Here is a 27,940-nt window from a genome sequence, read left to right on the forward strand (position 1 = left end):
TCAAAAATGCACTTACATCTTCCTGAAAGGCCAGCAACGCTCCTGTGATTCCTCTGGTGTTGTAAGAGAATGTGGGTTGTGGTGATCACTTAACAACAGGGTATCCTCCTTTTTCCATAGAAAAAACGTATCTAGTCGGACACAACGCCCCACGATTGACAGAAGCATCAGAGGCATCACTGCCTGTTGTAGCTCGTAGTAGTGTCGTAGCTATTGTGGGAGCCGTCAGCTAGCTACGCGCTACGATGAGATAGTAAACAACGTGTCCAAGGTACGTTATACGTAGCATCTATAAATAAAAATATGATCAATTCCTCAATCTATTATTTGAAACCCCTGAGGCATTAATGTTTTAATTACATAATTAAATATAAATAGATTTAAAAAAAATTCAAGGAATAATACGCGTGTAATTAATTGTGAGTAAATCGTTAGATTCTCAACTACTACAACTATGACATAATAAATAATCTATGACATATAAAATCTCGACTTCACTCAACCACAGTCCCCTTGAAAGCGAGCTCTGCAAAGGTCAGAAAACTTCGGGTTGAATAAAATAAGAATAAAAATGTAACTTCTAATATAAAGTACATCTATAATAACACGCGTTTTAAACCTTTTAAAAGTATTCAATTTAAATGTGTAACACTCGCATTTATCAAAGGTAATACTTAAAACAATGAAGTATATGATTAGTACGGCTTATTTGTACATATATTAATTATTATACAAATCACGTGTCACGTTGTTTGTCCGCGAAGACAAGTAAGACTCCAATAGTACTGAACCGAGATTATTTACTCTGTGTGAGGTAGAGGAGGTCAAACGATCGCCCGGGTCACCAGACCACCTCCATCCACATGTTCGTCAAAAGTAACCTCTTACAAGGGTGTACATGATTTTTTGGGAGATACCCACTTCGAATCCTTCTGGAAACACCGCCAAGATCATTCCATAGTTTGGTTGTACAAGGAAGAATGTTTCTTGAAAACCACAGCGTAAAGAAATGCCAGACAAGGCGAGAGATTTCCAGATCTCGCAGTCCCCTTGAAATGACTGAATAGCTGCTGTCAGCGCTTGGGTTTCCCGTAGCCCGTAGATTGAGTACTTTTTACATTCTTCGCGACTTTGGGCCCCACGGGCCCAAAACGTGTTTCGACACCAAACGGCACAAAGGTATAAGTAAGACTTACTGATTCCGACATATTTCCGACGTTTACTATTTTTGGCAATTGAAGCAGCAGCCCCAGCACAAACTGACGTAACTTGGACATGAGACGGAGCCAGAGTGTCGACGCAAGTCGCGTCCCACACCAGCGCCCTTCCCCGTGCCAAATCCACCAGCGTTATTCAATAAGGACGCTTGCCATTGCGGCGGGAAATACCAAGCTAATAACGGATTTTACGAAGTTCCACCCGCAAGGGTTTTTAAGGGATATTAGGAACAGAACAGCTGATGGTGACAGGCAAGGTAGATGGCAGGCGTCCCAGAGGACGCAGTCCCACGAGATGGTCGGACCAAATACGATGTGCTCTAAACATCAACCTCCATGATGCCCTTCATAAGGCTAAGGATCGCAGCAGATGGAGGGGAATCGTACGGGAGAAACTGATGCAGCGGGGAGTCACGTCCCTCAGCAATGAGGAAAACGACGCGAGGAGGAGGAGTCTGTAGGGTCAGCTAGTATGTAATACACATAAATCAGTTTGTCTACGTCCTTTTACACAAAATACATATACTTTGTTTTCAATTAAATTTCAATAAATATAGTTGCGTTTCGATGCGTTTAAGTAACGATCGCTGCTATTACATTTCAAAATTAAACATCATTTGAGAACGAGCTCGCGATCCAGTGATATAATATAATGATTAATGACTTCAATATTGTTGAATTTCTATCACTTGTGAGCCAGTCTTGTTCAGATTTTTAGAACAATATATATTTATTTTATCCTATACATATAATATAAAATTATATGAAATGAACAATTTGTTTTTTTTTTTAATTCTTGATGAATAAAACTGAAACGCCACGTGATGCAACAACGGCAGACGTGTACAGTTTTCGACACAAATATTGTATCACCTCATTACGAATTCAATTTAAATGAAATTTACAATTGGAGTATAAAAGTGTCACGTGACGTGGCGTCACGTCGCGTCACGTCGGAGCGAGATTAATTAAAACCGGACCGTGTTGTGATGGTGACGGTCCACCCACAACAATAATTATTCATTAATCTCACGGATTAAGTATCGCGTGGCGAGGGTGAAAAATTATTCACAAACAGAATTAAAATTGCGAGATGTAATAATAATTATTGTACATTGTACAGTTTATATTAGTATTGTGAACTCACCAAGAGTGTGTGTGTTTATTTGGTTGTTACTCCTTCATGCTCTTCCCTATATCCATGCTTAAATCTTTAAAACTACGCAACCGATTTTGATGCGGTTTTTTTTATTAGATAGAGTGATTGAAGAGGAAGGTTTATATGTATAATAACATTCATTAAATAGTGGATAAATATTGTTATTTTTGAGGTTACTAATGTGATGTGATAAATAATTACATTTTTTCAGCTTACATTGCAAACGCAGGCTGAACCCTACGAGATTTATCAAATTAATGTACTAAGTATTGTACACATTGTAAAGGTCTACAGAAAACTCCGGTATGGTATATGTCTATCTCTTATGGATATCCCACAATAACATTATTTTGTCATTTATTTTTTACGATAAATAATGGCTAATTTTCGAAGCGATTTTTACCAATACAGCATTAATCCTTATCAAATTAAATACCTTAAATACATTGTTGATTTAATATAGATCTATATGGCCCTTTACAGCATATGATTTAAATGAATGTTTTCGAAGATATTACAGATTTAAAAATTGCGGTACGTAGCATTTGCGGCGGTTCCGGCCGGCCGGGTCGGCGGGATAAGATACGATATGTCGACCGTTCCTGGAGCAGCTCCGTCGCTCGTGTTTACAGTTTGTGTATGTCAACGTGGTCATATATTGTGAGACTTTGATATAGCGGGAACCTTCTGTGAGCTGATGCCGACCACGTGGGGACCTAGTAGCGCCTGTGTTCTGCCGTAAACCGTTATTATTATTTGGTGGGGAATTCTCTATTTGTTTTTCCCGACGTTTCGTTGACGTCTCATATTTAATTTCTAACTTCATTATCAATAAATGATGCAATATATCTACATATATTGCGGACTACACTCAATAAACATCCCTCTTACTATCTGAGTCGCCCCTCGAAGGGATCCCGCAAACCCATTAATCAGCATTTAATAACAGGCGTCACGGGAGCCGTTGGTAACGCGATCGCTAGCGGGTCGTATTTGATAACTTGTTGACTCCACCCGTTGTGTAGCATCAATATGTTTCTGAATAATACATGGGGCACACTAAAAATTATGCACTTCTAGCTAATAGGAACTATTTGAATTTCGAATGTTATATTTTTTTGAAACGTTGCAACCTTCTTAGTAATAAAATAACAATGGGCAGGAAATCATTTGTCAATCTCTCTCTCCGCAAGACTGTGCCGCTCGTCTTCAAAATGCTTTTGGGAGAGAGCACCTTGCTTGAGCACCGTGAGAAGATGGTTTGCTGAATTTGAGAGAGGTCGGGTTTCTTTACATGACGAACTTCGTGAAGGACGGCCTTAAACTGCCGTCGACGAAAATAATGTGGTTACTGTTAAGCGGCTAATTGAAAAAAACCCACGGATTACCTATGAGACAATTCGAGGACTATTGGGGATCGGTATGAGCCAAATTCAGAAAATTTTACACGAAGAATTGAAAGTTCGAAAACTTTGTTGTCGTTAAATCCCTCATGAACTGACAGCGGAGAGGAAGCGGGCTCGCGTGGCATGGTGCTCACAGGTGCTTATGAAGTACGACCACGGACATTCTAATGCTATTTATGACATTGTCACAGCAGACGAAACGTGGATTTATTGTTTTGAACACGGAAAAAAGCAATCTTTTGAATGGGTGTTTGAAAATGAGAACAGGCCAAAAAATGATCGCATTTTTTGCTCAGCTACGGGTCCTATCTGCACGATTTCACTTGAATATCAAAAAAGCCGAAGATTAAAAAAAAGTTCGCGAAAGACGACCAAAAAGCCGCGTTCTCCTACATCATGACAACGTGGCAACTTCTTCACATGGCCGTGCCTACAAAACATTATTATTCATTTTTAGCTTCCTAAAAAGTACAACTCGTCACCCATTCTGCACATAGCCCCGACCTTGTATCCTGTGATTTCTGTTTTTTCCCCAAAATCAAAGATTTGATGAGAGGTTTCACTTTTCCCAATTCCGAAGAGGCAGTAATAGCGTTCAATCAGCACGTTAAAAACATGCCTTCAGATCTGTGGTCCTCCTGTTTTAAAAATGGTTCGATCACATGAAAAAAATGTTTAAAATGTTAAGGAGAGAATTTGAAAAGCAATAAACATAATATTTTAGTGTGACCTACGTGTTATGATAGTTGTTGACATGCTCTGCGAGAATTTATTTTGAACAATTGAAACCTAAGGTAACTTATATAAATAAATGAATCTTGTTATAATAGACCAGTGCTGAAGCTCTTTGAAAGTGATAGAAATCGAAAAATCTAAATATTGATCTAGATCTGACAAAAGCATCCATGAGAAAACCAAAAAAGTCTTAAATTTTCATTGTAACTGCGCGACAAGTGGACACATAACTCAATATCACGATTTCGATAAATCTTTTTTTGGACAGTATATACTTCAGGGTAGTTTGATGAGAGATTGGGGAGGTTCTGACTAATGGATCCATGACAAAGTAACGGAACTCTTCAATTCTTAGGAGCAGCTTTTTTTTTATGGAATAGGAGGACAAACGAGCGTACGGGTCACCTGTTGTTAATTGATCACCGCCGCCCACAATCTCCCGCAACACCAGAGGAATCACAGGAGCGTTGCCAGCCTTTAAGGAAGGTGTACGCGCTTTTTTTGAAGGTACCCATTCGTATCGTCCCGGAAACACCGCACAAGGAAGCTCATTCCACAGCTTTGCAGTTTAACGAAACTCAACTGAAACTTTTATATGCTATCCGGATATATGATTCACCTAAATTTACGACGTTATGGTGGGCTTTTTATTCATTAAATCTCTACTTTATGACGATGTAAATAAAAATATACATTAATTTAATTAAAGGTGTTGTACATTTAGCTCTCCAAGTCTTGCGCGTTATTTAGCATACAAATATTTCACATAAAGAGAAGAAATCAATAATAATTATCACAAAAGAAGAAAATATTCTAATGTCTCATTATTCACAACCCATGCCGCCCTTCCAGTTTGTCGAAAGGATTATATTGAATATATACTATTGAGGTACTCGTGTCATGTCGACTTAAAATCCTTACGAAGAACATTCGTTCCATAGTCTGGTTGATGATGTTGCTTGAGGGCAGCACTGTGGAAGAACATCCCCCCTAGGGGGGAGGATGCTAATCAAGTGTTGGCGTGTAGATCAATGCTGCACCTGGAATCAAATTTAACAGCTCTGCGTAGCTCTCCCTGTGACAGACTAAAAAATGGAGCTCCAGCACCGTAGCACGCCCTCAATCCTACCGTTCACAGTTGACAGTTGAGTTACTGGTTCGAGATGATATCAGGTTGTACCTGGACCAGTTAGACCTACGCTTCATAGAGTTGTGCCCTACAGGGCTCGACCACGACGTGAACTATACTCGTCTCGCTCTATTGACAGTGTTCACTTTGATCAGAAGCTTCGTAGCGGCGCTGCTTATCTTTTATAAGCCCGCGACCCACGATCACGCACTCACGCACCGTTCTCAATGTCAGGATTACAGTCAATTATATCATCGCCTGACGTTATCCTGCTTATACAGGATATCAACGCCGAATACGCCTATGTCGGGGGGATACGAAAAATGTAATCTTTTTAATGGCGAACGCAAAAACTTGTGTTATCTTAAGATTAAACTGGTGGGTAAGACGACCCACGTTTAGATTCGGGGTAAAAATGTTCAACTATAGAATATGGTGCAACATGTGCACCTAGAGTATTAACTTGTGCCGCACTGAAATAGTCATCTATAGAATATGGTGCAACATGTGCACCTAGAGTATTAACTTGTGTCGCACTGAAATAGTCATCTATAGAATATGGTGCAACATGTACACCTAAAGTATTAACTTGTGTCGCACTGAAATAGTCATCTATAGAATATGGTGCAACATGTACACCTAGAGTATTAACTTGTGTCGCACTGAAATAGTCATCTATAGAATATGGTGCAACATGTGCACCTAGAGTATTAACTTGTGTCGCACTGAAATAGTCATCTATAGAATATGGTGCAACATGTGCACCTAGAGTATTAACTTGTGTCGCACTGAAATAGTCATCTATAGAATATGGTGCAACATGTGCACCTAGAGTATTAACTTGTATCGCACTGAAATAGTCATCTATAGAATATGGTGCAACATGTGCACCTAGAGTATTAACTTGCGTCGCTCTGAAATAGTCATCTATAGAATATGGTGCAACATGTGCACCTAGAGTATTAACTTGTGTCGCACTGAAATAGTCATCTATAGAATATGGTGCAACATGTGCACCTAGAGTATTAACTTGTGTCGCACTGAAATAGTCATCTATAGAATATGGTGCAACATGTGCACCTAGAGTATTAACTTGTGTCGCACTGAAATAGTCATCTATAGAATATGGTGCATCATGTGTACCTAAAGCATTAACTTGTGTCGCACTGAAATGTTCATCTATAGAATATGGTGCAACACGTGCACCTAGAGTAGTAACTTATGTTGCACTGAAATCAAACTCAAATACCTAATAGCCACACGCATTTTACAATTACAAGTATTTACATCCTCTTTGACACTTATAATTTTTTTTGTCAAGACGTTCCGAAAAACTGAAAAAAATTCTAAAAAACAAAATGTAATCTAAATATTTCTTTTTTAACCGATTTTAAAAAGGAGGAGGTACTCAATTCGTCAGTATCTTCTTTTTTATCTAATCATTATTCCAGTTTTAAGAGCCAGTATTTACTTCTCGGTTCCCTGGAGTTTTGTTTGCGATTTCACACAATTTGCGATAGCGGCCACTAATGTATTCCTCCAAATATTCGAAAACTAAAACTAAAGCCATAAAATTTTAATACTATAATGGCTTTCACTGATTTTAACAGATTGTGTCGGCAACCGAACAATTACTACGGAAGTGAGTGACGAAGCAATAATAATGGTGTTATTACAGGTCTCTTCAATAATCTAGTTGCAACGTTAAACATTCGAATTTAATTTTGCACACATTTTTAAAATAAATAAGGTTAAAAATTGTTGCAGAAATGTTATTTTTAATTTTCTCAATTTCATGCCGTATTATTTAATTACTTATAAGATATTGGTAATTTGTCATGGAAGAGAAGAACCTGATGTTAAGTGATCACCGCCGCCCACATTCTGTTGCAACACCAGAGGAATCACAAGAGCGTTGCTAGCCTTATAGAAAGGTGTACGCTGTTATAACAATATTCATGATATGCACACATTTCCAAATACGATTATATACATAGTCAGGCAATTTATATATAAGAACTAATGTGGAAGAAGCCCCTAATCTTACCGTGGTTGCTAAGGAAGTTATTTAAAGTCAATGTCGAAAATTTATATTTTTTCAATTTTACTTGGAAACGGTAAGCTTTATCGAAAAAATAGCACGGACAAAAATATTGGATCATAAAGTTATCTAAAAAAATGTTCCTTATAACATTTTTACTATGTATTTGTAAGATATCGCTGTACTAAAAGTTAAAGGAGTTACAATCTTTTTTTATATAAAATATAGCTCAGACAAGAATTGCAGATCATAAAATTAGTAATTACAAAAATGTTCTTTATTATATTATTCTTGGAAATGAAATATAGCAAAGACAAGAATTGTAGATCACAAAATTAGCTACAAAATTGTATCCTATAAATTCTTGGAAACAGTAAGTTTTATCGAAATTTTAGGCACCGCTAGGTATACACGCTAAAACTCATTAATGAAAAATAAAGTACATATTATATCATATTCACGAAAAGGCAAACGTTCGTCAGACAATTTATACATTTACACTTAGAATATTGACACTATCCTAAGCCTTTACAGGTGAAGGGTAAATGAATTTAATTTGATTATCGATTTCCGGCTAAACTACAAGTCCTAAAGAAAAAAGTTCAATAGCAAAGTTGTAGGTAATAAAAAGATCTACAACTTTTGTTTGTAAACTCTTTTCACATAACCTCATAATTTATGTGAAAAATTCAAGTAACCAAGTTTTGGTTTTTATTTTAATCTTTTACAAAAAAAAAATATTATCACGAAATTTGGTGACCTTTTTATATCCCAGATACACTGTAACCGCCGAATCGATTTAAACCGATTAACGTAAATTATAAAATTTATAATTAGTTTTATTAATGGCTCTACCCGAAGGTCCTTCATCTGTGTGAGTGTAGTGGGTTTGCTGTCACGTCCCGTCTATGGTAGTAAAATGAAGATTAAACACCCCCTCTTTTCCACTCCAGATCCACTTCCACCTCAGAGCGCCCATCGTCCATCAGAGCGACCATCGTCCCATAAGGAACTTCGTTCCTTATGGGACGATGCGGAGGGGTACCCTAACCGGAAAAAAACGTCCGGTACGTCATCTCTCTTCATGTAGGCCGAAGCATTGCTACGCGACAATATTATCTTGCAGATTATTATTTATATATAAATAATTGACAAGTAACAATTATTGAAATTTGACACATATCTGACAAATTACATTGATTGATTATTTTATTTATTTAGATTTTAGAGCATTGGTAACAAGGTCAAATCGAACCAAAGTACAATAAACGAATATTTAAATCATATTTAAATAGGTTTATAAATGCAAAATTACATTGACATAAAAGCAAAACATAGTGACGTTTACAGTACCTTTTTGATGTTATTGAAGATAAACTTCTTTGACCATTCGTATTCGTTATTCTTAATTATTTTATTCTAATTTAATTATTCATTCAAAAATTTATTTCACGTTTTTTACAATATAGTTCTTTCTACAAACGTAGAATAGCACGACGAATAAATAATTTTAAGGATTATTTTGTTACCTACGCCAAAGAAGTGTATGTATACACACACTATTTTATTTTAAACAGTGGAATTCATACTGAATTATAAATGCGTCTTAGCCTAAAATAGATATGTAGCTCGCAATTTTTTAAAAATGAAATTAATTTAATTTTGATTTAAGATATAATAACAACTGATATGGTACTTACTACATAAATACGAAAAATTCGTCAGACACAAATACGAATTTCGAAATACCAATTTTCATAACTCTGAATGGTTCAAAATTCCTAATATACATTCACCCTAATCTCACACGTTCAATATTCCAAGTGTTTATAATAACTTTTCTCAAAATACTGAGATACAATGGATCTAAAAATCAAAAGTCCAAATTCAATAATAGTAGAGCCTATACGGAGAAGAAAAAATACAAAAATTCATAATAATACACAAAATATATTAAGTCCTCAGACGTTTTAACCTACATTAAAAGTTGCATAAAGATGTTGAATAAACTTGCTTATTTAAATATTATACTCATTGGACATGAATCAGAATCCTTATTTTATTCGATGTATTCAAAATAGGAATGTCGTTTTCAGACCGAAAACTTTTGATTCTTCGAACTTATCAAAATCAATAAATAAACAAATCAAGATTATTTTAAACGCTTTCGTGATGGAAATATTGAATTTAAGAACGAACCACGTAGAAGACTGCCCACACAAGTGAATATCAATGAATTGAAAGAGATGGTGGAAGCCAATCAGAGCCAAACGAACCAGGAATAAGCGGCATCGTTTACTGTTACTTTACCAACAATCAATTATGCGGAGTCAATCTATGCGTCAAATCAATAAAATAAAAAATATGAAAAATGGGTGACTCATGATTTGACTGATCTGCAAAAAAAAGGGCGTGTTGAAACTTGTGTTGCCTCGTTGAATGGATACAGAAATGAAGGAATATTGGATCAAATTGTGAAATCCGATGAAAAGTGGATTATTTAGGATGACCGTAAGTGAAATATCAAAAGCCGCAACAGTGCCCTAAAGCAACGCTTACCAATAAAAAGGTAATGGTAACTGTTGGTGTTGGTTGTTGGTGGTCTCAGCATGGTGTAATTCACTATAGGTTTTCCAATCTGGTCAAGCAATAACGGCGGACGTCTACTGTGCCGAACTCCGCACAATGATGGCAAAACTAGCAGTAAAACAGCCCCGACTCATGAATCAATCTTCCATTATTGCTCCATGATAACGCGAGACCTCATACAGCACTAGAAACAGTTTTAACTCTACAGGAACTGCAATTAGAAACCATTCGTCACCCTCCGTATTCGCCAGACCTTGCTCCAACGGATAACCATTTTTTTCGTGATTTAGACAGTTTTCTACGTGATTAAAAGTTTTCTTCTCAGGAGGCAAAGCTTTCACACAGTTTGTCTAGATAGAATAGTTAGATCACCACAGTTCTATCGCAAAGACATAAACGACCTTCCTATTAGATGGCAGAAATGTATAGATAATAATGGTAATTTATTTTGATACCTAAAATAAAAAAAAACGAAATTCAATTTTTAAGTACAAATCGGCAATTTCATACCATAAGCCCTAATATTGTATTCAATTATTCTTCATGTAATTTTCTAGGTTATTTAACACTATATTATTATGTATTTCATAAAATTAAAAAAAGCACATTTTAAGTATTTAGACGCCGAGCATTAAATTACTACCATACATCTTTAAAATTCATCTTTACTGTACTGTACCTAATACTGTACTAGCAATACTTAGTGCTGGCAAGACTTAATTATGGCGACCCTTCCGCAAGAGCCACATTAAAAATATTTTTAAGTTTCAAACGTCAAAATATAAACAAATTCATGATTCAAATTTCAAAATTCGAATATTCTACTTTGCATTGCAATTTCGCGAGCAAAGTGCAAAAACTTGTTACCATAGTACGATTTATTATTCAAGTTTATCCTAAATATTATCTTTAACATCTGTTGTTCATGTGTGTTAAGTTTTTGAATATATTATAACCACAGAAATTTAACTCATGTGTAAAATTTATGATGTTGGAGTTTAGAAAAGTTGAAGAGATTGTGTGATTTTCAGATTGTGAGGGTTTTTTTTAATAGGTACATCGAGTCATACTAAGATAATGATTAGCACCAATAACCTCCAGGATGAGGAAATGGATCCTTCTGTTTCCATGTCTAAAGTAAGTTATAATAGATTATTTTATCATTAACGGTGCAACATGTGCACCTAGAGTATTAACTTGTGTCGCACTGAAATGTTCATCTATAGAATATGGTGCAACATGTGCACCTAGAGTTTTAACTTGTGTCGCACTGAAATAGTCATCTATAGAATATGGTGCAACATGTGCACCTAGAGTATTAACTTGTGTCGCACTGAAATGTTCATCTATAGAATATGGTGCAACATGTGCACCTAGAGTATTAACTTGTGTCGCACTGAAATAGTCATCTATAGAATATGGTGCAACATGTGCACCTAGAGTATTAACTTGTGTCGCACTGAAATAGTCATCTATAGAATATGGTGCAACATGTGCACCTAGAGTATTAACTTGTGTCGCACTGAAATAGTCATCTATAGAATATGGTGCAACATGTGCACCTAGAGTATTAACTTGTGTCGCACTGAAATAGTCATCTATAGAATATGGTGCAACATGTGCACCTAGAGTATTAACTTGTGTCGCACTGAAATAGTCATCTATAGAATATGGTGCAATATGTACACCTAGAGTATTAACTTGTGTCGCACTGAAATAGTCATCTATAGAATATGGTGCAACATGTGCACCTAGAGTTTTAACTTGTGTCGCACTGAAATAGTCATCTATAGAATATGGTGCAACATGTGCACCTAGAGTATTAACTTGTGTCGCACTGAAATAGTCATCTATAGAATATGGTGCATCATGTGCACCTAGAGTATTAACTTGCGTCGCACTGAAATCAAACTCAGATACCTAATAGCCGCACGCATTTTACAATTACAAGTATTTACATACTCTTTGACAATTATAATTTGTTTTTTTGTCAAGACGTTCCGAAAAACTGAAAACAATTCTAAAAAATAAAATGTATTGTAAATATTTATTTTTTAACCGATTTTAAAAAGGTACTCGGTTCGTCGGTATGTTCTTTTTTATCTAATCAATATTCCAATTTTAAGAGCTAGTATATATACTTCTTGCTTACATGGAGTTTTTGTTTGCGATTTCACACAATTTGTGATAGCGGCCACTAATGTATTCCTCTTACTATTCGAAAACTAAAACTAAATTTAAATAAAACACTTTTAAAGGATTAAAACGCGTGTAATTGTAACGGTTTTACATTAGGTGTTTGCGTAAAAGTTACATTTTTATTTTAGATAGCCCGACGTTTCAAGACCTTTCCATATCTCGTTATCAGGGGGACTGCAGATGTAGTGAGTCAAAGACAGTATTTGTCATATTCAAATTAAAATTCAAATATTTTTATTCAAAATAGGATTTATAATCACTTATTGAACGTCAAAATCTACCACCCATTCAAAAGAGACTGCCTCAGACCTGAGAAGAATGGGCGCAAGAAACTCAGCGGGCTTTTTTTATATAAAATATGGATTACAATGTAATATCGTACAATAAACATTAATAATTAAAGAGCCTGAGGGTGTTCGCTTTAATCCCAGTCCGTGGTGTCATTAAGAAAATAGTTTATGCTATAATAACCTTTCCCACACAAACGTTTTTTAACAATTCTTTTAAATTTCGTAACACGTTTGTTTTGTACATTTTCTGGGATCATATTGTAGAAGCATATACATCGCCCAACAAAAGACTTAATAACTCGACCCAACCGAGTAGTAGGCATAACAAGTTTATGTTTGTTCCTCGTGTTAACATTATGAATGTCACAGTTTTTAGAAAATTATTCAATGTGCTTATGAACATACAAAACATTATCAAAAATGTATTGAGAAGCAACAGTCAAAATGTATATTTCTTTAAATTTTTCTCTTAATGATTCTTTAGGACCTAGGTTATAAATCGCGCGAATAGCCCTCTTCTGCAGCACAAAGATAGTATTAATATCGGCCGCACTGCCCCATAACAATATACCATAGGAGATAATACTATGAAAATAACTAAAGTATACTAATCTCGCCGTATCTATGTCAGTTAACCGTCTGATTTTCTTAACCGCATATGCTGCAGAACTAAGCAATTTGGAATCAAGAGTAATGCCAAGAAATATAGCAGATTCCACTGGTTTTACCACCTCTCCATTTAATAAAATATTCGCATCTACATTTTTGACATTTGGCGCGGTGAATTTAATATATTTGGTTTTATGATTATTTAACAATAAGTTATTGGCGCCAAACCAGTACACGATGTCAGATAGAGCATTGTTTACTTCGTCATATAAAACTTGGCTTCGTTTCACTTTGAATATAAGTGAAGTGTCATCCGCAAACAATACCACCTTGTGTTTTTTTTCTACATGGTTAGGTAGATCATTTATATAAATTAGGAATAGGAAGGGTCCAAGAATAGACCCTTGTGGTACCCCCATACCGAGAGGAGTCCCAGGAGATCTCCTGCCATTCACCTCGACCCTCTGGATCCTATTATTTAAAATGAAGCTTAGCGCCATTTATTTCCTCGGAGGTGGTATTTGCTGTACATAGAGAAAATACTAACTAAAACTAAAGAATATACTAACTAAAACTAAAGCCATAAAATTTTAATACTATAATGGCTTTCCAATATTGGATACTTATTTAATTAGCAAATACGTGCTGGGCTTTCACTGATTTTAACAGATTGTGTCGACAACCGAACAATTACTACGGAAGTGAGTGACGAAGCAATAATGATGATGTTATTACAGGTCTATTAAATAATCAACGTTAAAGGTTCAAATATAATTTTGCACACATTAAAATAAATAAGGTTAAAAATTGTTGCAGGAATGTTATTTTAAATTTTCTCAATTTCATGCCGTATTAATTAATTACTTATAAGATATTTGTAATTTTTTATGGAGGAGGAGAACAAACGAGCTTACGGGTCACCTGATGTTAAGTGATCACTGCTGCTCACATTCTCTTGCAACACCAGAGGAATCATAGGAGCGTTGCCGGCCTTTTAAAAAGGTTGTACGTTTTTTAAACAATATTCATGATATGCACACATTTCCAAATATGAATATATACATAGTCAGGCACTTTATATATAAGAACTAATGTGGAAGAAGCTCCTAATCTTACCGTGGTTGCTAAGGAAGTTATTTAAAATCAAAGTCGAAATTTTCTATTTTTTCAATTTTACTTGGAAACGGTAAGCTTTATCGAAAAAATAGCACAGACAAAAATATTGGATCATAAAATTATCTAAAAAAATGTTCCTTATAACATTTTTACTATGTATTTGTAAGATATCGCTGTACTAATAGTTAAAGGAGTTACAATCTTTTTTTATATAAAATATAGCTCAGACAAGAATTGCAGATCATAAAATTAGTAATTACAAAAATGTTCTTTATTATATTATTCTTGGAAATGAAATATAGCAAAGACAAGAATTGTAGATCACAAAATTAGCTACAAAATTGTATCCTATAAATTCTTGGAAACGGTAAGTTTTATCGAAATTTTAGGCACCGCTAGGTATACACGCTAAAACTCATTAATGAAAAATAAAGTACATATTATATCATATTCACGAAAAGGCAAACGTTCGTCAGACAATTTATACATTTACACTTAGAATATTGACACTATCCTAAGCCTTTACAGGTGAAGGGTAAATGAATTTAATTTGATTATCGATTTCCGGCTAAACTACAAGTCCTAAAGAAAAAAGTTCAATTGCAAAGTTGTAGGTAATAAAAAGATTTACAACTTTTGTTTGTAAACTCTTTTCACATAACCTCATAATTTATGTGAAAAATTCAAGTAACCAAGTTTTGGTTTTTATTTGAATCTTTTACAAAAAAAAAATATTATCACGAAAATTGGTGACCTTTTTATATCCCAGATACACTGTAACCGCCGAATCGATTTAAACCGATTAACGTAAATTATAAAATTTATAATTAGTTTTATTAATGGCTCTACCCGAAGGTCCTTCATCTGTGTGAGTGTAGTGGGTTCGCTGTCACGTCCCGTCTATGGTAGTAAAATGATATGGGTAATTGACGTTTATTATTAAACACCCCCTCTTTTCCACTCCAGATCCACTTCCACCTCAGAGCGCCCATCGTCCATCAGAGCGACCATCTTCGTTCCTTATGGGACGATGCGGAGGGGTACCCTAACCGGAAAAAAACGTCCGGTACGTCATCTCTCTTCATGTAGGCCGAAGCGTTGCTACGCGACAATATTATCTTGCAGATTATTATTTATATATAAATAATTGACAAGTAACAATTATTGAAATTTGACACATATCTGACAAATTACATTGATTGATTATTTATTTATTTAGATTTTAGAGCATTGGTAACAAGGTCAAATCGAACCAAAGTACAATAAACGAATATTTAAATCATATTTAAATAGGTTTATAAATGCAAAATTACATTGACATAAAAGCAAAACATAGTGACGTTTACAGTACCTTTTTGATGTTATTGAAGATAAACTTGTTTGACCATTCGTATTCGTTATTCTTAATTATTTTATTTTAATTTAATTATTCGTTCAAAAATTTATTTCACGATTTTTACAATATAGTTCTTTCTACAAACGTAGAATAGCACGACGAATAAATAATTTTAAGGATTATTTTGTTACCTACGCCAAAGAAGTGTATGTATACACACACTATTTTATTTTAAACAGTGGAATTCATACTGAATTATAAATGCGTCTTAGCCTAAAATAGATATGTAGCTCGCAATTTTTTAAAAATGAAATTAATTTAATTTTGATTTCAGATATAATAACAACTGATATGGTACTTACTACATAAATACGAAAAATTCGTCAGACACAAATACGAATTTCGAAATACCAATTTTCATAACTCTGAATGGTTCAAAATTCCTAATATACATTCACCCTAATCTCACACGTTCAATATTCCAAGTGTTTATAATAACTTTTCTCAAAATACTGAGATACAATGGATCTAAAAATCAAAAGTCCAAATTCAATAATAGTAGAGCCTATACGGAGAAGAAAAAATACAAAAATTCATAATAATACACAAAATATATTAAGTCCTCAGACGTTTTAACCTACATTAAAAGTTGCATAAAGATGTTGAATAAACTTGCTTATTTAAATATTATACTCATTGGACATGAATCAGAATCCTTATTTTATTCGATGTATTCAAAATAGGAATGTCGTTTTCAGACCGAAAACTTTTGATTCTTCGAACTTATCAAAATCAATAAATAAACAAATCAAGATTATTTTAAACGCTTTCGTGATGGAAATATTGAATTTAAGAACGAACCACGTAGAAGACTGCCCACACAAGTGAATATCAATGAATTGAAAGAGATGGTGGAAGCCAATCAGAGCCAAACGAACCAGGAATAAGCGGCATCGTTTACTGTTACTTTACCAACAATCAATTATGCGGAGTCAATCTATGCGTCAAATCAATAAAATAAAAAATATGAAAAATGGGTGACTCATGATTTGACTGATCTGCAAAAAAAAGGGCGTGTTGAAACTTGTGTTGCCTCGTTGAATGGATACAGAAATGAAGGAATATTGGATCAAATTGTGAAATCCGATGAAAAGTGGATTATTTAGGATGACCGTAAGTGAAATATCAAAAGCCGCAACAGTGCCCTAAAGCAACGCTTACCAATAAAAAGGTAATGGTAACTGTTGGTGTTGGTTGTTGGTGGTCTCAGCATGGTGTAATTCACTATAGGTTTTCCAATCTGGTCAAGCAATAACGGCGGACGTCTACTGTGCCGAACTCCGCACAATGATGGCAAAACTAGCAGTAAAACAGCCCCGACTCATGAATCAATCTTCCATTATTGCTCCATGATAACGCGAGACCTCATACAGCACTAGAAACAGTTTTAACTCTACAGGAACTGCAATTAGAAACCATTCGTCACCCTCCGTATTCGCCAGACCTTGCTCCAACGGATAACCATTTTTTTCGTGATTTAGACAGTTTTCTACGTGATTAAAAGTTTTCTTCTCAGGAGGCAAAGCTTTCACACAGTTTGTCTAGATAGAATAGTTAGATCACCACAGTTCTATCGCAAAGACATAAACGACCTTCCTATTAGATGGCAGAAATGTATAGATAATAATGGTAATTTATTTTGATACCTAAAATAAAAAAAAACGAAATTCAATTTTTAAGTACAAATCGGCAATTTCATACCATAAGCCCTAATATTGTATTCAATTATTCTTCATGTAATTTTCTAGGTTATTTAACACTATATTATTATGTATTTCATAAAATTAAAAAAAGCACATTTTAAGTATTTAGACGCCGAGCATTAAATTACTACCATACATCTTTAAAATTCATCTTTACTGTACTGTACCTAATACTGTACTAGCAATACTTAGTGCTGGCAAGACTTAATTATGGCGACCCTTCCGCAAGAGCCACATTAAAAATATTTTTAAGTTTCAAACGTCAAAATATAAACAAATTCATGATTCAAATTTCAAAATTCGAATATTCTACTTTGCATTGCAATTTCGCGAGCAAAGTGCAAAAACTAGTTACCATAGTACGATTTATTATTCAAGTTTATCCTAAATATTATCTTTAACATCTGTTGTTCATGTGTGTTAAGTTTTTGAATATATTATAACCACAGAAATTTAACTCATGTGTAAAATTTATGATGTTGGAGTTTAGAAAAGTTGAAGAGATTGTGTGATTTTCAGATTGTGAGGGTTTTTTTTAATAGGTACATCGAGTCATACTAAGATAATGATTAGCACCAATAACCTCCAGGATGAGGAAATGGATCCTTCTGTTTCCATGTCTAAAGTAAGTTATAATAGATTATTTTATCATTAACGGTGCAACATGTGCACCTAGAGTATTAACTTGTGTCGCACTGAAATGTTCATCTATAGAATATGGTGCAACATGTGCACCTAGAGTATTAACTTGTGTCGCACTGAAATAGTCATCTATAGAATATGGTGCAACATGTGCACCTAGAGTATTAACTTGTGTCGCACTGAAATGTTCATCTATAGAATATGGTGCAACATGTGCACCTAGAGTATTAACTTGTGTCGCACTGAAATAGTCATCTATAGAATATGGTGCAACATGTGCACCTAGAGTATTAACTTGTGTCGCACTGAAATAGTCATCTATAGAATATGGTGCAACATGTGCACCTAGAGTATTAACTTGTGTCGCACTGAAATAGTCATCTATAGAATATGGTGCAACATGTGCACCTAGAGTATTAACTTGTGTCGCACTGAAATAGTCATCTATAGAATATGGTGCAACATGTGCACCTAGAGTATTAACTTGTGTCGCACTGAAATAGTCATCTATAGAATATGGTGCAATATGTACACCTAGAGTATTAACTTGTGTCGCACTGAAATAGTCATCTATAGAATATGGTGCAACATGTGCACCTAGAGTTTTAACTTGTGTCGCACTGAAATAGTCATCTATAGAATATGGTGCAACATGTGCACCTAGAGTATTAACTTGTGTCGCACTGAAATAGTCATCTATAGAATATGGTGCATCATGTGCACCTAGAGTATTAACTTGCGTCGCACTGAAATCAAACTCAGATACCTAATAGCCGCACGCATTTTACAATTACAAGTATTTACATACTCTTTGACAATTATAATTTGTTTTTTTGTCAAGACGTTCCGAAAAACTGAAAACAATTCTAAAAAATAAAATGTATTGTAAATATTTATTTTTTAACCGATTTTAAAAAGGTACTCGGTTCGTCGGTATGTTCTTTTTTATCTAATCAATATTCCAATTTTAAGAGCTAGTATATATACTTCTTGCTTACATGGAGTTTTTGTTTGCGATTTCACACAATTTGTGATAGCGGCCACTAATGTATTCCTCTTACTATTCGAAAACTAAAACTAAATTTAAATAAAACACTTTTAAAGGATTAAAACGCGTGTAATTGTAACGGTTTTACATTAGGTGTTTGCGTAAAAGTTACATTTTTATTTTAGATAGCCCGACGTTTCAAGACCTTTCCATATCTCGTTATCAGGGGGACTGCAGATGTAGTGAGTCAAAGACAGTATTTGTCATATTCAAATTAAAATTCAAATATTTTTATTCAAAATAGGATTTATAATCACTTATTGAACGTCAAAATCTACCACCCATTCAAAAGAGACTGCCTCAGACCTGAGAAGAATGGGCGCAAGAAACTCAGCGGGCTTTTTTTATATAAAATATGGATTACAATGTAATATCGTACAATAAACATTAATAATTAAAGAGCCTGAGGGTGTTCGCTTTAATCCCAGTCCGTGGTGTCATTAAGAAAATAGTTTATGCTATAATAACCTTTCCCACACAAACGTTTTTTAACAATTCTTTTAAATTTCGTAACACGTTTGTTTTGTACATTTTCTGGGATCATATTGTAGAAGCATATACATCGCCCAACAAAAGACTTAATAACTCGACCCAACCGAGTAGTAGGCATAACAAGTTTATGTTTGTTCCTCGTGTTAACATTATGAATGTCACAGTTTTTAGAAAATTATTCAATGTGCTTATGAACATACAAAACATTATCAAAAATGTATTGAGAAGCAACAGTCAAAATGTATATTTCTTTAAATTTTTCTCTTAATGATTCTTTAGGACCTAGGTTATAAATCGCGCGAATAGCCCTCTTCTGCAGCACAAAGATAGTATTAATATCGGCCGCACTGCCCCATAACAATATACCATAGGAGATAATACTATGAAAATAACTAAAGTATACTAATCTCGCCGTATCTATGTCAGTTAACCGTCTGATTTTCTTAACCGCATATGCTGCAGAACTAAGCAATTTGGAATCAAGAGTAATGCCAAGAAATATAGCAGATTCCACTGGTTTTACCACCTCTCCATTTAATAAAATATTCGCATCTACATTTTTGACATTTGGCGCGGTGAATTTAATATATTTGGTTTTATGATTATTTAACAATAAGTTATTGGCGCCAAACCAGTACACGATGTCAGATAGAGCATTGTTTACTTCGTCATATAAAACTTGGCTTCGTTTCACTTTGAATATAAGTGAAGTGTCATCCGCAAACAATACCACCTTGTGTTTTTTTTCTACATGGTTAGGTAGATCATTTATATAAATTAGGAATAGGAAGGGTCCAAGAATAGACCCTTGTGGTACCCCCATACCGAGAGGAGTCCCAGGAGATCTCCTGCCATTCACCTCGACCCTCTGGATCCTATTATTTAAAATGAAGCTTAGCGCCATTTATTTCCTCGGAGGTGGTATTTGCTGTACATAGAGAAAATACTAACTAAAACTAAAGAATATACTAACTAAAACTAAAGCCATAAAATTTTAATACTATAATGGCTTTCCAATATTGGATACTTATTTAATTAGCAAATACGTGCTGGGCTTTCACTGATTTTAACAGATTGTGTCGACAACCGAACAATTACTACGGAAGTGAGTGACGAAGCAATAATGATGATGTTATTACAGGTCTATTAAATAATCAACGTTAAAGGTTCAAATATAATTTTGCACACATTAAAATAAATAAGGTTAAAAATTGTTGCAGGAATGTTATTTTAAATTTTCTCAATTTCATGCCGTATTAATTAATTACTTATAAGATATTTGTAATTTTTTATGGAGGAGGAGAACAAACGAGCTTACGGGTCACCTGATGTTAAGTGATCACTGCTGCTCACATTCTCTTGCAACACCAGAGGAATCATAGGAGCGTTGCCGGCCTTTTAAAAAGGTTGTACGTTTTTTAAACAATATTCATGATATGCACACATTTCCAAATATGAATATATACATAGTCAGGCACTTTATATATAAGAACTAATGTGGAAGAAGCTCCTAATCTTACCGTGGTTGCTAAGGAAGTTATTTAAAATCAAAGTCGAAATTTTCTATTTTTTCAATTTTACTTGGAAACGGTAAGCTTTATCGAAAAAATAGCACAGACAAAAATATTGGATCATAAAATTATCTAAAAAAATGTTCCTTATAACATTTTTACTATGTATTTGTAAGATATCGCTGTACTAATAGTTAAAGGAGTTACAATCTTTTTTTATATAAAATATAGCTCAGACAAGAATTGCAGATCATAAAATTAGTAATTACAAAAATGTTCTTTATTATATTATTCTTGGAAATGAAATATAGCAAAGACAAGAATTGTAGATCACAAAATTAGCTACAAAATTGTATCCTATAAATTCTTGGAAACGGTAAGTTTTATCGAAATTTTAGGCACCGCTAGGTATACACGCTAAAACTCATTAATGAAAAATAAAGTACATATTATATCATATTCACGAAAAGGCAAACGTTCGTCAGACAATTTATACATTTACACTTAGAATATTGACACTATCCTAAGCCTTTACAGGTGAAGGGTAAATGAATTTAATTTGATTATCGATTTCCGGCTAAACTACAAGTCCTAAAGAAAAAAGTTCAATTGCAAAGTTGTAGGTAATAAAAAGATTTACAACTTTTGTTTGTAAACTCTTTTCACATAACCTCATAATTTATGTGAAAAATTCAAGTAACCAAGTTTTGGTTTTTATTTGAATCTTTTACAAAAAAAAAATATTATCACGAAAATTGGTGACCTTTTTATATCCCAGATACACTGTAACCGCCGAATCGATTTAAACCGATTAACGTAAATTATAAAATTTATAATTAGTTTTATTAATGGCTCTACCCGAAGGTCCTTCATCTGTGTGAGTGTAGTGGGTTCGCTGTCACGTCCCGTCTATGGTAGTAAAATGATATGGGTAATTGACGTTTATTATTAAACACCCCCTCTTTTCCACTCCAGATCCACTTCCACCTCAGAGCGCCCATCGTCCATCAGAGCGACCATCTTCGTTCCTTATGGGACGATGCGGAGGGGTACCCTAACCGGAAAAAAACGTCCGGTACGTCATCTCTCTTCATGTAGGCCGAAGCGTTGCTACGCGACAATATTATCTTGCAGATTATTATTTATATATAAATAATTGACAAGTAACAATTATTGAAATTTGACACATATCTGACAAATTACATTGATTGATTATTTATTTATTTAGATTTTAGAGCATTGGTAACAAGGTCAAATCGAACCAAAGTACAATAAACGAATATTTAAATCATATTTAAATAGGTTTATAAATGCAAAATTACATTGACATAAAAGCAAAACATAGTGACGTTTACAGTACCTTTTTGATGTTATTGAAGATAAACTTGTTTGACCATTCGTATTCGTTATTCTTAATTATTTTATTTTAATTTAATTATTCGTTCAAAAATTTATTTCACGATTTTTACAATATAGTTCTTTCTACAAACGTAGAATAGCACGACGAATAAATAATTTTAAGGATTATTTTGTTACCTACGCCAAAGAAGTGTATGTATACACACACTATTTTATTTTAAACAGTGGAATTCATACTGAATTATAAATGCGTCTTAGCCTAAAATAGATATGTAGCTCGCATTTTTTTAAAAATGAAATTAATTTAATTTTGATTTCAGATATAATAACAACTGATATGGTACTTACTACATAAATACGAAAAATTCGTCAGACACAAATACGAATTTCGAAATACCAATTTTCATAACTCTGAATGGTTCAAAATTCCTAATATACATTCACCCTAATCTCACACGTTCAATATTCCAAGTGTTTATAATAACTTTTCTCAAAATACTGAGATACAATGGATCTAAAAATCAAAAGTCCAAATTCAATAATAGTAGAGCCTATACGGAGAAGAAAAAATACAAAAATTCATAATAATACACAAAATATATTAAGTCCTCAGACATTTTAACCTACATTAAAAGTTGCATAAAGATGTTGAATAAACTTGCTTATTTAAATATTATACTCATTGGACATGAATCAGAATCCTTATTTTATTCGATGTATTCAAAATAGGAATGTCGTTTTCAGACCAAAAACTTTTGATTCTTCGAACTTATCAAAATCAATAAATAAACAAATCAAGATTATTTTAAGCGCTTTCGTGATGGAAATATTGAATTTAAGAACGAACCACGTAGAAGACTGCCCACACAAGTGAATATCAATGAATTGAAAGAGATGGTGGAAGCCAATCAGAGCCAAACGAACCAGGAATAAGCGGCATCGTTTACTGTTACTTTACCAACAATCAATTATGCGGAGTCAATCTATGCGTCAAATCAATAAAATAAAAAATATGAAAAATGGGTGACTCATGATTTGACTGATCTGCAAAAAAAAGGGCGTGTTGAAACTTGTGTTGCCTCGTTGAATGGATACAGAAATGAAGGAATATTGGATCAAATTGTGAAATCCGATGAAAAGTGGATTATTTAGGATGACCGTAAGTGAAATATCAAAAGCCGCAACAGTGCCCTAAAGCAACGCTTACCAATAAAAAGGCAATGGTAACTGTTGGTGTTGGTTGTTGGTGGTCTCAGCATGGTGTAATTCACTATAGGTTTCTCCAATCTGGTCAAGCAATAACGGCGGACGTCTACTGTGCCGAACTCCGCACAATGATGGCAAAACTAGCAGTAAAACAGCCCCGACTCATGAATCAATCTTCCATTATTGCTCCATGATAACGCGAGACCTCATACAGCACTAGAAACCGTTTTAACTCTACAGGAACTGCAATTAGAAACCATTCGTCACCCTCCGTATTCGCCAGACCTTGCTCCAACGGATAACCATTTTTTTCGTGATTTAGACAGTTTTCTACGTGATTAAAAGTTTTCTTCTCAGGAGGCAAAGCTTTCACACAGTTTGTCTAGATAGAATAGTTAGATCACCACAGTTCTATCGCAAAGACATAAACGACCTTCCTATTAGATGGCAGAAATGTATAGATAATAATGGTAATTTATTTTGATACCTAAAATAAAAAAAAACGAAATTCAATTTTTAAGTTCAAATCGGCAATTTCATACCATAAGCCCTAATATTGTATTCAATTATTCTTCATGTAATTTTCTAGGTTATTTAACACTATATTATTATGTATTTCATAAAATTAAAAAAAGCACATTTTAAGTATTTAGACACCGAGCATTAAATTACTACCACACATCTTTAAAATTCATCTTTACTGTACTGTACCTAATACTGTACTTGCAATACTTAGTGCTGGCAAGACTAAATTATGGCGACCCTTCCGCAAGAGCCACATTAAAAATATTTTTAAGTTTCAAACGTCAAAATATAAACAAATTCATGATTCAAATTTCAAAATTCGAATATTCTACTTTGCATTGCAATTTCGCGAGCAAAGTGCAAAAACTTGTTACCATAGTACGATTTATTATTCAAGTTTATCCTAAATATTATCTTTAACATCTGTTGTTCATGTGTGTTAAGTTTTTGAATATAATATAACCACAGAAATTTAACTCATGTGTAAAATTTATGATGTTGGAGTTTAGAAAAGTTGAAGAGATTGTGTGATTTTCAGATTGTGAGGGTTTTTTTTAATAGGTATATCGAGTCATACTAAGATAATGATTAGCACCAATAACCTCCAGGATGAGGAAATGGATCCTTCTGTTTCCATGTCTAAAGTAAGTTATAATAGATTATTTTATCATTAACTGAACAAATTAAATATTATTTTGATAAATATATTATTAAAAACCTTTCCCAGGGCGTCTTTTTATTCTCCAATGGATTCAAGAGGACACATAAATCCAAAAAGCATAAAAAAAAATCTGTTTTTGATATTTATTTTGGATCTGAGGAATGGCTTATAACATTTAGACACAACTGGAACTTATTTGAAGAACAGTTAAAGGTTAGTAACAATTTATCACTAACAGGCAGAAGTCACAATATGAGTCATAATTCTACTTCTATTTAATATTATTGAGGATTTTTCAGTCAATAATATTATAGGAAAACTATCTCCATTATCTAATACAAATTTGTCATTTTTATGTATCTGACACTTAGATTAATTATTGGTATCTGCTGTGTTCCAACTAGATACCACAGTCATAGTTACAAAGTGTGGCAACGAATACTACACCCAAATGGGTGTAGTCAAGCCAGGCACGGAAATCTGTGACATTGATGTGCCACATGTTCTGTTAAACTTTGTTAATAACTAATTTAAACTAAAATGCCAGCTTGCGCAGTAAAACATTAATACTACAAGAAATAAAGAAAACACTGGGATCACATATCACCAGTAAGGATTTTGTATTTATTAATTTTAATGTAAAATAACTCAAAGAGTTTGTTACAAAATTTGAAAGATGGCATTGAGTGTGTAAATACCACACACACAAGCAACAAATAGTTGCCGTAATAAAAAAGCTATCATTCTTAGGTAGCGTGGTATCTAGTTGGAGCACAGCAGAGACCAATCCTTTAAAATCTAAGATCTGTCCTGTTAATTAAGTTAAATTATGACCTGTTAAAAAAAACTGATTGAATAATGAAATTGAATTCATTAAATTTGTATTACATACCTCTCTCCTTTGGAATTTCAAGCTTTTAGTCACTGTGTAAGAGTGGAATCCTGGTGACCAGTAATACAGGTATTTTATTACCTACCACAGGTACCAGCGATCCACGACCAAAACTTATGTATCCCCTGTATTTTTAAGTTTTCACATATTATATATCACATATATTATAATTTTGGTTGTTGGTGAGAAATAAAAGTTATTATTATATTATATATATTATTATTACATATTATGATAAAATATAATTTTATTTGTTTTAATTTTCTATGCTTCACTATTTAAACTTTCAATATGCAAACATATACATAGTGTATACGGCATACTGAGGTGGATTCTTAAGAAGGCATCTAAAGCTTTCACATCACAGTTAATGTGAATAATTATTAAAAATTTTGAAATCCTGTTAGACTTTAACCTTTAGCACTTTGCAGTTCCATGTGTAACAATTCAATGAACATAATATTACACCAGCATTACATATGTAACAACAACATAATCTACACCATAGTTTCTCAACCTTATTTTGCTCACCGCCCACTTTGTGAATATGTTTTTTTCTAGAGTATTTTCGTGTATTTATTTTGCCTTTTTAGACTATGATTTTTAATCTACCCACGCCCCATCTGCGCCATCTCAATGCCCACTAATTTTCTCTGGGTCTTCTACTGCCCCCCCGAAAGTCTTATTGCCCACGTTGAGAACCTATGATCTATACAACCTCAATTTCTCACCTTATTTTGTTATTTGGAATTGCTTTTTTATTTTTTTTTTATATTTTAACTTATAATATAGTAAGTCTGTCAAATTATGAACAAATTAGAACATTAACGGAAAAATGGTGTGGGGACTTCAGTCTTTATCGGCTGGCTACGTTAGTTAGGTAAAGTGTGCATTTTTGTATTTTTTTCAAACTTTTACCTACTATTTGGTTGCTATTAATATAATACATCTAGACTATATTACCAAATTTCCAAGACGTTACAATAATGATAACATATAGTTTAGGTTGATATAAATTTGATTTAAAATAGCATCCATTCAAATTTAATAAGAACTTTGAAGCTTCATTTCCTTTGTATTTTTTTTATTTATTTTGGAATATGTTGAAAAATGTATACTTTACTTGAAAAACTATCGTAAAATATATTTCAATTGGAATGTTGCCCAAATATAGCAAAGTTACAATTTAAAAAGGCATTTATTTTCTCAAAATTGATTCCTTTAGAATTCTTTTTGATTATTTTGAAAATACTAGATACTACTACCATTTCGGAAACAAATGGCGCTCTGAGAGAGAAGAAGCGGCGCAAGAAACTCTCCCAGCATTCTTTTTTTTGCGCTCTTTTCAATAAAAATATACAATATTGTACAGTCATTTCTATCGCTATAAAATAATCATAAACTAGTCCCAGGCTGTCCGATTACTTAGATATTTGGCTGTGGAGTAATAGGATTTATGACAGAGCCATTCTTAAAACATTTAAATTTATAATTTTTATATCATACACAAGCGATCTTGCTAAAATCACTCGGTCAACAATCAACAGATTTTAAGCTTAGAGGGATCGGATTGTGAAGGGTTACTATGCTAAAAAATTTTTGTTAAAAACACTTTATATTATTTCAGAATTTACATGAAAAGTCATACAGTGTGCTGTTACATGATGTTGTAAATTATTTAAAAATTTGTCATAATGACAGTGAAATGAATAGTATTGAGGGTGTTATACCGAGTGCAACATTGTTAACAGGTGTCAATCAACCAGACCATGTGGAGCAGTTTATGTCACTTATAAATTTAATAAGGTACATTATTCATCCTAATAACTAAGGTCCATATTAAATAGATACTATAACAGGTTTAGGCCACAAATTAGGATATCATCCGCACTATCTGGATGTATCTCCTCCACAGTGAGATTTTTATTTTATATGACAAAGGCAAGAGGCTCACGGGATGGGAAGAAGTGAGGCAACCTCCCATGGACATCCGCAACAACAGGTGTGTCAAGATA

General features: G+C 33.7%; 1 protein-coding gene across 5 annotated transcripts in view; it reads left to right on the forward strand.

The window, feature by feature from the left end:
* The first annotated feature begins 11,207 nt into the window (after positions 1-11,207).
* LOC126964495 (origin recognition complex subunit 3) overlaps positions 11,208-27,940 on the forward strand; it is a 37,533-nt gene continuing 20,800 nt past the window's right edge. Inside the window, exons 1-4 of one of the 5 annotated variants that reach the window (XM_050807653.1) lie at positions 11,235-11,316; positions 18,117-18,214; positions 25,100-25,246; positions 27,553-27,731. In XM_050807653.1, coding sequence (XP_050663610.1) covers positions 18,155-18,214; positions 25,100-25,246; positions 27,553-27,731 — 386 coding nt within the window. In that variant the 5' untranslated portion in view covers positions 11,235-11,316; positions 18,117-18,154. Of the gene's footprint in view, positions 11,414-18,051; positions 18,215-24,918; positions 25,017-25,099; positions 25,247-27,552; positions 27,732-27,940 lie in introns of those variants that run through there. The other 4 variants (XM_050807655.1, XM_050807654.1, XM_050807652.1 and 1 more) reach the window with 4 other exon arrangements.

Source organism: Leptidea sinapis, chromosome 5, assembly GCF_905404315.1.
Source record: "Leptidea sinapis chromosome 5, ilLepSina1.1, whole genome shotgun sequence".
Taxonomy (NCBI): Eukaryota; Metazoa; Arthropoda; class Insecta; order Lepidoptera; family Pieridae; genus Leptidea; species Leptidea sinapis.